At 59.3% G+C, this 12,531-nt stretch overlaps 1 protein-coding gene across 4 annotated transcripts in view; it reads left to right on the top strand.

The window, feature by feature from the left end:
* INTS2 (integrator complex subunit 2) overlaps positions 1-8,784 on the top strand; it is a 30,715-nt gene extending 21,931 nt beyond the window's left edge. For 3 of the 4 annotated variants that reach the window (XM_078873868.1, XM_078873870.1, XM_078873869.1), the window contains exons 21-25: positions 2,377-2,532; positions 3,670-3,936; positions 4,284-4,497; positions 4,742-4,918; positions 7,823-8,784. In XM_078873868.1, coding sequence (XP_078729994.1) covers positions 2,377-2,532; positions 3,670-3,936; positions 4,284-4,497; positions 4,742-4,918; positions 7,823-7,971 — 963 coding nt within the window. In that variant the 3' untranslated portion in view covers positions 7,972-8,784. Of the gene's footprint in view, positions 1-2,376; positions 2,533-3,669; positions 3,937-4,283; positions 4,498-4,741; positions 4,919-7,822 lie in introns of those variants that run through there. The other variant, XM_078873871.1, reaches the window with a different exon arrangement.
* Positions 8,785-12,531: the final 3,747 nt, after the last annotated feature.

Below are 12,531 nucleotides of genomic sequence, written 5' to 3'. Positions count from 1 at the left end.
TGAGGTCCTGGGGGAGGGAAAATCTCTCAGCCAGGAAAACATCATGGCACAAAGTGGGGATAACCCTGCTGAGGCTGCGGTGCCTCAAATATTGGAAGAGGTCACCCCCTGTGAGTGGCTGGCTGAGGTGCCAGCTGTTGAGGAAGTACTGAAGGCGATCCGGAGTCTGAGACCAGGGAAGGCACCGGGCAGAGATGATCTCCCAGGCGAAATGCTGAGGGAGGGTGGCGTTTGTGCACAGACTGCCCTATATGACATCATAACAACAGTCTGGACCACTGGACGGGTTCCGCAGGACTGGAAGGATGCCCTGGTGGTCCCCCTCTTTAAGAAGGGGGACCGTACCGACTGTAACAACTACAGGGGCATCTCACTCCTCAGTGTGCCGGGTAAGGTCCTGGCAAGGATTATTCAACATCGCCTTGCTAGGCATGCTGAGGAGAGGCTTGCGGAGCCCCAATGTGGTTTCAGGAAAGGGCGGTCCTGCACAGATGCCATATTTTCTGTCCGTCTGCTACAGCAGAGGTGTAGGGAATTCCAAAAAGACCTACATCTCTGCTTTATTGACCTGGTCAAGGCCTATGATACCATCAGTAGGACTGGGCTCTGGGTTGTTCTTCGTGCTTTCGGAGTCCCTGACCCTCTGCTCACGATCATTAAGGACCTTCATGATGGTGAGCGGGCCCGGGTAAAACTACGTGGCCGGGAGTCGGAGCCTTTCCCTGTACACCTTGGGGTGCGACAGGGATGTCCTCTGGCTCCCACATTATTTAACATCTATTTCGACTGCGTAGTTCGTGAAGCCTTCAATAGCTGTACCGGGGGAATTACCATTTGGTACAGATACAATGGGAGGCTGATCGACGCCCGGGTGCGATCAAGGGATGGCTCCCTATTGGTCAACCACGTTATGTATGCCGATGATTTGGTAATAGCTGCTCATTCAGAAGAGGAGTTGGAGACGCTGCTGCTGAGACTGGAGCGTGCCACTAAGAGGTGGGGCCTTACCATCAGCCCCACCAAAACTAAGCACCTGCCTGGGTATTTTGTACCATCGGGCACTCCGCCCCCACAACTCCCAATCGGTGATGGGGCAGTTGTGGAGAGAGTGGAGAGTTTCCCATACCTGGGCAGTGTGCTCATGACCGGCTCCAGTTTATCAGCAGAGGTCTCACTCCGAATCAGTCGAGCGGCAATATCTTTTCATCGGTTGCGTAACGCTGTGTGGAAGCTACCTGGTCTGTCGCTCCGCACGAAGCTTCAGGTCTTCTCGGCCACGGTCATTCCCTCCCTTCTCTATGCTTGCGAAACGTGGACCCCCCTAGTGGAGCATCTTCGCCGGTTGGAAACATTTAGGCTGGCCTGCCTACGATCCATCCTGGGTTTAACCAGGCTGGATTGTGTGAGGAGCTCACAAGTCCTTGAAAGATCTGGGCAAAGTCCCATCAGTGAGCTCCTCCGGCAGGCAAGGCTGCGTTGGCTGGGTCATGTAGCCCGCATGCCCAGCCACCGCATGCCTAAACAGCTTTTGTTCGGCCGGATCGAGGGGGCTAAACGGGCGCGGCACGGGCTAGAGAAGAGATGGAGTGATGTGGTACAGGAGGACGTGGAGCTGAGTGGACTTGCCGATGACTGGTACCAGCGGTGTCAAGATCGGCCTCAGTGGAGGAGGCTCGTGAAGGACGCTACTGGGCAGTTGGAGGCAGTCGCCCTCCAACAACAACGGAGGGCGGAGGAGCGACGCTCACAACAACGAGCGGAGCGCCGGGTGGCTAAAGCACAGCAAGTTGGCACAGTAGGGGGCACAGGTGGTGCATCAGCCAGTCATCTCGGTCATCTCGGTCAGTCGACCCGTGGCACCTGGGTCTGCCCCGTGACCTCCTGCCAGCGGGCGTTCGACACTTCACGTGGCCTCAAGGTGCACATGGCCTGGCACAAGCGTCGTGGTGACGTCACCGCCACTTAGTGGCGAATGGCGGTTGTTGTGTCACTGTGTGTGTGTCACTGTGTGTGTGTGTCACTGTGTGTGTGTGTGTCACTGTGTGTGTGTCATTATGTGTGTGTGTGTGTCACTATGTGTGTGTGTGTGTCACTATGTGTGTGTGTGTGTGTCACTATGTGTGTGTGTGTGTCACGTGTGTGTGTGGGGTCACCTGTGTGTGTGTGGGGTCACCTGTATGTGTGTGTGTGTGTGGGGTCAGCTCTGTGTGTGCTGAACACATCTTGATAGAGAGAGGACTGCAAAACTGGGGCAATCGTTAGTAGCGCCGGCTCACCGCCTGGCTGCTGCCTTCCTGCCATCAGCGTGAGCGACGACCGCGTCTATAGAACTGAAAGCTCTGATGATATTGTGTCACCTGTGCGTGTGCGGAGCAGGACAGTGCCGCCGTTCAGATCCTGCTCGAGATTTGCCTTCCCGAGTTGGATCGCGCGGCCGCCTCCTCCTCCTCGTCCTCGTCACCACCGGGCATCTCCACGGACAGCCTCCTGGGGGCCCTGCGCCGCCGGGACCCCTCGGGGGCGTCCACCACGGTTCGCTCGCGACGCCTGCGGTCTCCCGCTGGCGCTGGGACCCAGCGGGCGGCTGCGTAGGGGGGGGGGGGTTCCTAGCGGTCGTGTCGGGAGCGCCTGAGGGCGGATGCCTCTTGGATGACCCGGGTGGGCGGCCTTTTTGATGTTTTTTTACGAATTCGGTCAAAACTAAATAATAACACGATGTGTAGAGAGCCGCGATGGCACGTCAACACGGCAGACGGCCCAGGTTGCTTACACCCAGTTTCCGGCGACGTCCGGTTCCCTTGCGACGACGGGAGTCGACGTCCGAGCGTGCGGCGCCCCGTGACGGCGCACCTTGCCGCTGTCGTGTGACCGCCCGGCCTGTTCGCAATAAAATGAACGGCGAAGCCGCTCGCGCGTCCCGAGGCTCGCCGGTGAACGGGCACCGACAGCCCGCAGCTTGCAGGCGTCTGGGAACGGGAACGTGGTCGGGAATAAACGACGCCGCGAAGCCGCCCCTCGGGGAGCCGCGGGCTGCCGACCCCCCCGGTGTCGCCGATGCCTCCGGTTGGCCGGGGGCCTCGCGCGACTCGCTCCCTCCCGCACGCGAGCGCTCGTCCGTCGGCCGAGAACATCCTTACGCGTAGAGGACCGCAGAGCTCGGGGTCGGGTGGGGGGGGTGGATTTTGCACCGGCTAAACCGCGCGGCTACCATTTTGGCTCGTCTGTGAGTACCCCACGTGCCTCTGAGTCGTCTTTCTCTGTCTGTTGAAGAGCGCCCTCCGATTGGCATCGTTGGCTACGTACGGTGCGACAGAAGTTCAACGTACACACACGCACAGGAGCGAGGAAATATCCTGTGCGTGGAGACAGCGGGGCGTTACAAAGTCTAAATTATTGTGACATTGACACCAACAGTGGTGATGATCATGATGGTCGTGATGACAGTGACAATGGTGGTGTTTACGATGATGGTGGCGGCGATGATGGCGACGATGGCGACGATGGCGACGAAGGTGGCAATAATGATGGTGTTTATAACGACGGTGGCGATGATGATGGTGATGATGGTGGTGTTTATGACGATGGTGGTGTTTATGATGATGGTGTTCATGACGATGGTGGTGATGATGATGGCGACGATGGTGGTGATGATGGCGATGTCATTCCCAGGTCCGCCCGGGGCGACTGTCGCCCGGCCTGGACGCCGAGTGGGGCTCCCTCGACGACGGCGACGACGGCGACGACGGTGACGTTGACGACGGGAGCGGTTCCGAGGAGGGGGGTGGGGGCGGCGGGGGAAAAGGGGAGGGGGAGGAGGAGGGGGGTGGGGGCAGCGCGGCGAGGAGCCGGCGCCAGGAGGTGCAGGGCCTCGTCTGCTCCTTCCTGCACCAAATGTTCATCGCCGACCCCAACATCGCCAAACTCGTGCACTTCCAGGTGAGCACCACGCACGCTGCTGCTGCTGGCGCCGCCGGTGGTGGTGGTGAGTGGTGGTGGTGGTGGTGAGTGGTGGTGAGTGGTGTTGGTGGTGAGTAGTATTGGTGGTGAGTGGTATCGATGCTGATGCTGGTACTTGTGGTGGGATCCCCACCTCCCTCCGAGTGTGGCGACCCCCCCCACTCTCCCACCGCTCTCTCATTCTCTCCTTTCTCCATCCTTCTCTGCCTCTACCCCGCCCCCCGCCATCTCTCTCTCTCTGCCTTCTGTCTTTAAAACCTCCCTCCGTCTCCCCCCCCCCCCCCCCGTGTCTCCCGCGACCCCCCCCCTCTCCCCTCCGTGAGCAGGGCTACCCCAGCGAGTTGCTGCACGTCACGGTGGCCGGCATCCCCTCCATGCACATCTGCCTCGACTTCCTGCCCGAGCTGCTGTCCCAGCCGCAGCTGCACAAGCAGCTGTTCGCCCTGCAGCTCGCCGCTCGCCTCAGCCTCCACTTCCCGCTCCCCAAGTCCATGGCCGTCGCGCGCCTGGCGCTCGCCTCCATGTCCGCGCTGCTCGGCGGTGGGTGCAGTGGGGGGGGTGGGGGGGGTGGGGTGGGGGGGGGGGTGGAGTGGGGGGGGTGGAGTGGGGGGGGGTGGGGGGGGTGGGTGGGTACGTGATCACGTGATCCTTGACCCTGACCTGTAATCACTAACCTGTAATCCCTGACCTGCAACACCTTACCCTGATTTGTAACCCTGACCTGTAACCCCTGACCCTGACCTGTGACCCCTGACCTGCGTTGCCCCCCCCCCCCGCCCCGCAGTGCTGCCGGGCGAGCGCCGTGCGAGCTTCCTGGTGCCGGCGCTGCCGTGCGTGGCGTCGCTGTGCCGCGCCTTCCCCTCGCTCTACGAGGACGCCGTGGCGCTGCTCAGCCAGGCGGGGCACGCCTGTGGCGTCAACGCCCGCGCCCAGCGCCACGCCGTGCCCTCACGCACACGCGGTAACGCACGCAGCCACAACAACCACAACAACCACAACAACCACAACCACCACAATGCTTGTGGCGTCAACGCCCGTGCCCAGCGCCACGCCGTGCCCTCACGCACACGCGGTAACGCACGCAGCCACAACCACAATAACCACAACAACCACACCAACCACAACCACCACAACCACAACCGCAGTCACAGCTCCGATGAGCACGGTTGGCTGCATAAGGTGTCAAAGATGTTCAACACACATACAGGCACCACAACAACAACCGCCGGTCGCCACTCATTGTCACCGCGCCGCCTGTGCCAGGCTAGGTTCAGGAGGAGGTCACGGGACAGACCCCCAGGTGCCATGGGGTGACTGCTGTGCCAGGCTTGGTGCAGGAGGAGGAGGTCACGTGACAGACCCCCAGGTGGTGCCATGGGGTGACTGAGAGGACTGGCACCTGTGGTCCCTGTTGTGCACAAACAAAGACAAAGATCCCCCGTGTAGCCTGTAACAGACTGTAGGGGCAAGTGCTGTTAGTGAGCACCTATGAAGTCCGGCACGGCACACGAGGGGGTGGGTGGCCAACACCACGCCCGGCTGCCTTTGTCTCCCCAGTGGAGATGTTTACTACGCACCGCACCAGGTACTCGTTTGAGGCTGAGTCGACCTAGGGGAGGCCCAGGTCCGGTTCAGATAATCGTCACTGCTGTTGGTGGTCGTGAGCGGGAATCGAACTCAGGTTGCCGGGTTCGTAGCGCAGCGTTCTAACCGCTACACCACCGCTCCCCATAACCTTACACATTGCCACTTACTCTCACACACACAGACACGCACACACACACGCACACACACACGCACACACACAGACACGCACAGACACACACAGACACGCACACACACACGCACACACACACGCACACACATAAATCAAACGGTTATACTCGCCCGCTTCTCTCGACACCTCCTCTCACATTCATCCCCTGCCCGTCGTTCTCCGCGCACTCCCAAGGGCACGTGAAGGGTCCTGCCCATTGGCTAAGTGGTGAAGCCACTTGGTGGAATTGCCTTGAGCCGTGCCTGTGGGAGAGCAGCGCAGCGACAACCCAGAGAGACACGTGGGGCCCATCCATCTCCCCGCCTCCTCCTCCTCCTGCTGCTGCTGCTGCTCCACACCAGCAGCGGCACACACCTCTCTCTCTCTCCCTCTCTCTCCCTGTCTCTCTCTCCCTGTCTCTCTCCCCCTGTCTCTCTCTCCCTCTCTCTCCCTCTCTCTCCCTCTCTCTCCCTGTCTCTCCCTCTCTCTCCCTCTCTCTCCCTGTCTCTCTCTCCCTGTCTCTCTCTCCCTGTCTCTCTCTCTCCCTGTCTCTCTCTCCCCGTCTCTCTCTCCCTGTCTCTCTGCTCAGCCTGCGAGCGTCTGTTCAGGAACTCGAGCACCGTTACACTTTTAAAATCGCGTCTTAAAAAAACTCCGTAACTTAACCCCGACCCACTCCGAGACATCTGCAGTTCGCAGGGTGGGGTGGTGTCCCGTTCACTGCTAAATCTCGGGACGCGCGAGCGGGTCCGGCGTTGGTTTTATTTCGAGAAGCGTAGCGGAATCGGCCGTTGTTTAGTGGCGACGTTGCGCTCGCCACAGAGAACCGTGGTGACACGACCGCCCACACGGTACGGGAGCCGGCGCCAAACTGCGCCACACGCCCCCCTGCCGCATGGCCTTGTGGGAGCCTCGGTACGTCTTCATACTCGAAGACGTATCAATACAAAGTTATTTTACTTCGTCAACGGAACGGAATCGGAAGAAAAACTGATGTACATACATCGCCTACGTACATAGGCGATGATGTATGTTCAAGTACTTGTACGTAAGTACTTGTACGTACATCGGATGGTGTACGTACGCGGTGTACGTAAATACATCAGTACACCAAGTACGGGGAAGGTGTCAGCTTCATGTAAAGCGCATTGAGGTCTTGTGTGAATTGCACTCAGAGAAACACGAATTTATTATAATATTATCATCACAGACCGCCCTGGTCACCTGGGCCTTGGTCCGTGCGTTTGACCTCCCCTAACCCAGACCCCCCCCCCCCCCCGGCTGTCGACTTGCCTCAGCCCACTGGAGTGTTCGAGAGTTAACGCACCGCGACATTTACACTTTGAGTACCGTCACGTTTCGCCGATAATTACACTCAGCATCATCAGGCACGTTCTGTTTATGTAGCAAACCTCGTCACGTAAACAAAACGTCGTAAACAGATTGTAAATGTCGTGGCTTGGCTCTCCAACACACCGGTGTGCTGTACTAGTGACGAATTGACCACGTTCTGTTTACGAGACAACCCTTACTAGTTGGTTGTGTCAGGTGGTGGCGGGTTTAACGACACATTTATATATTTTAACTAACAAAACCGTTGTTATGGTTGATATTGGTTGCAAAAGCCTCCGAGGTGTCAAACTACTTGCTTTCCTGCCTGCCTCCGAACTGCCTTCCAGACTCACGACCTGGTCCACCGCTTGCATCGCAGTGGTGGCGGCGGCGGCGGCGTTGGGTATAAACGTGGGGACTTTTCACCTAAACTATTTAAACTAAATTTTGTTTACCAGGTCAGGCCCCACTGAGCTGTGTAGCTGCTTTTCAGAAGCCACCACCAATGACAGCTCCACGAAGTGGCGGCTCATCATCATCACCATCACCGCGTGGACATTGATAGCAGCAGCCAAACAATCTGAACGCCGTGACGTTGATTCTAAATGTGTCGAGAAAAACCGGAGGACCCGGAGAAAAATCCACGTGACCATGGGGAGAGAGAGAGACGCAAACTCCAAATCCGCAGCAGCAGCAGCAGCAGGCGTCAGGGTTACCCCCTCAGCGGCGTGAGCGAGCGGTGTCCCCTCTGTGCCCCGTCCCACTGTGTCTGTCCAGGCCTCGACCGGGGGGCGGAGGAGGAGGAGGAGGCGATGGAGGAGGTGGGCGGTGGGGAGGGGTCGGGGCGCGGTTCCGACCTGGCGTCTCTGCTGGAGGCCACCTTCCAGCAGCTGGTGCAGACCGCGCTCATCGGCGGCGGGCAGTAACGGCCGGGAAACTCGGAGCGCTTGAGCCGGCGCCGCCGCTTGTGCTGAACGACCCGCGGATGTCGCCGCAGGACGAGAACGTCTTGAGAGCGAACCCCGAGACTGGGTGGAGGTTTTGGCGGCGGTGGCGGACGGAGGAGGAAGAGGAGGAGGACCCGCCGTGGTTTTATAAACGCCGGCCGGCCCGAGGACGCTCGAATAAAACGCACAGCGGCAAACGAACTCGGCACGTCGGTTTTTGTTGTTGTTTTTTTTACTGCAAGAAGCGTCGACATCTGGACATCTCGTGATGGGAGTGGGAAAAAAACGTCGGTGATTGGATGCCCGCCCGCCCGCACCTCTCTCTCCAAAGCACAGTGACATGCCACCCGATTGGACAAGTGGATCTCAAGGCTGATCGCGACAGCAGCAGTGGGATTTCCGATTGGATCGTTCCCTGCCTCTGTCGTTATTTTGCAAACCCTCCGCGTTTTCCATCGGACGGTTCGAGCAGCGAGCGGCGATTGGACGGCAAAAGGTGGCACGTCCTCGTCTGATTGGACGGAAGGGGCGAATGGCTGCGACAAAGCAGGAAGGAACAAACCGATGCGGAAACCAGCGACCGTTCCGCCAGCGTCGTGTTTGAGTTCCGAACGGCAGGACCACCGAATCGAACCGCCGAATCTAACCGCCGACAACGGTGCAGCTCCCTCGCTTGCTCGTGGCATTGTGGCGTCGTGGCGTCGTGGCGTGCCAATCATCACATCGGCACATTTGTACCAAGCTGTCCTCTTCTGTTTTTCTGTTCTGAATAATAAATCTGTGGGAACTAAACGGTGCGGCTCGCTCGTTTCTGCGTCCGCGTTGTGTTCGACCTCCGCCGCTGGAAAAGAGCTTCATAGCTCATCGGATTCCTCCTGCATAAATAAATATTCTGATTCTGTATGTATGTTGAACTTCTTTCGCACAGTACGTAGCCAACCGCGCTAATTTGCCGTGTGGAGGAAAGACAACAAACTAAACACAAAAAGCAGTTATAAAAAGATTAGTTTGTCAATATAGATGATTTAAAAGTGCACAGCTCCAGTGGCTGCTGCTGCCGCTGCTGCTGTTGCTGCTGCTGCCGCTGCTGCTGTTGCTGCTGTTGCTGCTGCTGCTGTTACTGCTGCTGCCGCTGCTGCTGCCGCTGCTGCTGCTGCTGCGAGGATGAGTGGAGCGTCGTGTGATGGTGGTTTATGCTCCTTGACGAGCGGCTGTTCCGTGAGGCCCGGAGGAGAGACTTTCGCTCTTCCCGCTGCCTCCCGAGGTGGCGTTGCTTGGTTCGCTTCCCATTTCAGAATCTCGGAATCTTTATTTCTCCCGGGAGAAATCCGAGGAGCTGTGAAACCCTTGCGCAGAGCTCCAATAATTTCCTTATGTGGCCGGTAACGGTGAATTATGTGATAACCGTGCGTAATGAGCAGGGGGGGGAGGGGTCTATGGGAATATTTTTTATGTCCAAGCTCGGATTCTAAATGTGGAGGGAAACCCCGGAGGACCCGGAGAAAAATCCACGTGACCACGGAGAGAGAGAGACGCAAACTCCAAATATACAGCAGCAGCAGCAGGCTTCAGGGTCGGGATCGTACCCACGACCTCCTGTGCACCAGGCGAGGTAGTCAACATCTCCTTGCCACTGCGTTACACGCACTCGCGTTTCTTCTACACAGATTTGTTGCGCGCAAACAAACCTGGAGCGCACCTTTGTCAGGCTGCGTCGCACACGGGAAGGGAAGGAGCGTGCCCTGAACAACTCCGCACCCACCCGGCCCGCGAGCCGTGTCTTGGGAATGTTCACGTTGCATCCCGTCGGCGATCGTGCACATTGCACACACGTGTTAACACGTACACACGTGTTTACACGCACACACGTACACACGTGAACACACACACACACGCGTGTACACTGGTGTAATGTATCTCTCAGAGTCACCGTCTTGTTCTTGATGTATATTCATTATGAATAAAGTCCGCTGACAACTTCGCGAGTCACCGCGAGTGACTGTGTAGACTTGGCTAATCGAGACGACTCTCTTCTGGGACAACGCAACTCGGGCCTCACGACTCCACGGCGCCCACTGCAGGATGACGAGGGTGACGACTCCCCCACGGCGACAGCCCCAGGTCCTCACGACTCCACGGCGCCCACTGCAGGGAGACGACGACTCCGCCACGGCGACAGCCCCCAGGTCCTCACGACTCCACGGTGCCCACTACAGACTGACTAGGATGACGACTCCCCCATAGCGACAGTCCCCAGGTCCTCACGACTCCACGGTGACCACTACAGGCTGACGAGGATGACGACTCCCCCATAGCGACAGCCCCCAGGTCCTCACGACTCCACGGTGACCACTACAGGCTGACGAGGGTGACGACTCCCCCATAGCGACAGCCCCCAGGTCCTCACGACTCCACGGTGACCACTACAGGCTGACGAGGATGACGACTCCCCCATAGCGACAGCCCCCAGGTCCTCACGACTCCACGGTGACCACTACAGGCTGACGAGGGTGACGACCCCCCCACGGCGACAGCCCCCAGGTCCTCACGACTCCACGGTGACCACTACAGGCTGACGAGGATGACGACTCCCCCACGGCGACAGCCCCCAGGTCCTCACGACTCCACGGTGACCACTACAGGCTGACGAGGGTGACGACTCCCCCACGGCGACAGCCCCCAGGTCCTCACGACTCCACGGTGACCACTACAGGCTGACGAGGGTGACGACCCCCCCACGGCGACAGCCCCCAGGTCTGGCCCGGCCACGCCCCTATTCCAGAAGCTCCGCCCTCATGACACGTGACGTCCGCCGAGTCCCCCTGCTTACCCTCACGTGACCCTGTCAACGCTTGTCCCATCAGTCATTATTAACAATCACTTAGCTCCCACATTACGAGAACTTGACCCTGTCAGTTCCCGTCACGGTAATTAGTAACCATGGTCCCGGGGAGCTGCACTGTCCCCACATCACTCGGCACTGTCCTTACACGGGTACGGAACGGAGTGGTTCGGTCAGCGCTGTGCTACGCTGCGAACCCGGCGACCCGAGTTCGATTCCCGCTCACGGCCACCAACACCGGTGACGATCATCTGAATCGGCTCTGGGCCTCTCCTAGGTCGACTCCGCTTCAAATGAATACCAGCTGCGATGTGTCAACTACGCCACTATGAGGGAGACAAAGGCGGCCGGGGGGGGGTCTTTGTGTTGGAATCGGAGAGCGAGAGAGGGTGGGGGAGTGGAGGTGTGGGGGTCATTGCTGGGTCAGTCGATAAACCTGCCAATGATATCAGCTGCATGGAAAATCTCCCCCCTCCCCTCTCCCCCCATCCCTGTCGCTCTCGCTCTCACCACGTCTCCCTCTCGCCCCATCTTCCACCCCCCCCCCATCTCCCTCCCTCCCCTCTCCCCCCATCTCTCTCCTCTCCCCCTACTCATCACCCCCCCATCTCCCTCCCTCTCTCCCCATCTCCCTCCCTCTCCCCCCATCTCCCTCCACTCTCCCCCCCCATCTCCCTCCCTCCCCCCATCTCCCCCTCCCATCTCCCTCCCTCTCCCCCTATTCCCTCCCCCCCCATCTCCCTCCCTCTCCCCCCATCTCCCTCCCTCTCCCCCATCTCCCTCCCTCTCCCCCTATCTCCCCCCCATCTCCCTCCCTCTCCCCCCATCTCCCTCCCTCTCCCCCCATCTCCCCCCATCTCCCTCCCTCTCCCCCTATCTCCCCCATCTCCCTCCCTCTCCCCCATCTCCCTCCCTCTCCCCCATCTCCCTCCTCCCCCCCCCATCTCCCTCCCTCTCCCCCCATCTCCCCCCATCTCCCTCCCTCTCCCCCTATCTCCCCCCATCTCCCTCCCTCTCCCCCCATCTCCCCCCATCTCCCTCCCTCTCCCCCTATCTCCCCCCATCTCCCTCCCTCTCCCCCCATCTCCCTCCCTCTCCCCCCATCTCCCTCCCTCTCCCCCATCTCCCCCCATCTCCCTCCCTCTCCCCCCCATCTCCCTCCCTCTCCCCCCATCTCCCTCCCTCTCCCCCCATCTCTCCCCCCATCTCCCCCCTCCCCGTCCTTGTCTGCCTCTGCTCCGTGGCACGTGTCGGACGAGCTTCTGGACGCGGCGGCAATTTCCTCGCTGCGATCTCAGCTCCATCGCTACCTCGTGCTGTGTGTGATGGTAGCTGTGTGTGATGGTAGCTGTGTGTGATGGTAGCTGTGTGTGATGGTAGCTGTGTGTGATGGTAGCTGGGGCTGTGTGTGATGGTAGCTGTGTTGATGGTAGCTGTGTGTGATGGTAGCTGTGTGTGATGGTAGCTGTGTGTGATGGTAGCTGGGGCTGTGTGTGATGGTAGCTGTGTTGATGGTAGCTGTGTGTGATGGTAGCTGTGTTGATGGTAGCTGTGTGTGATGGTAGCTGTGTGTGATGGTAGCTGGGGCTGTGTGTGATGGTAGCTGTGTTGATGGTAGCTGTGTGTGATGGTAGCTGTGTGTGATGGTAGCTGGGGCTGTGTGTGATGGTAGCTGTGTTGATGGTAGCTGTGTGTGA

The sequence above is a fragment of the Lampetra fluviatilis genome, chromosome 37 (assembly GCF_964198595.1).
Source record: "Lampetra fluviatilis chromosome 37, kcLamFluv1.1, whole genome shotgun sequence".
Taxonomy (NCBI): domain Eukaryota; kingdom Metazoa; phylum Chordata; class Hyperoartia; order Petromyzontiformes; family Petromyzontidae; genus Lampetra; species Lampetra fluviatilis.
The sequence above is the reverse complement of the archived record's forward strand: the minus strand, read 5'-3'. Positions and strand labels throughout refer to the sequence as shown.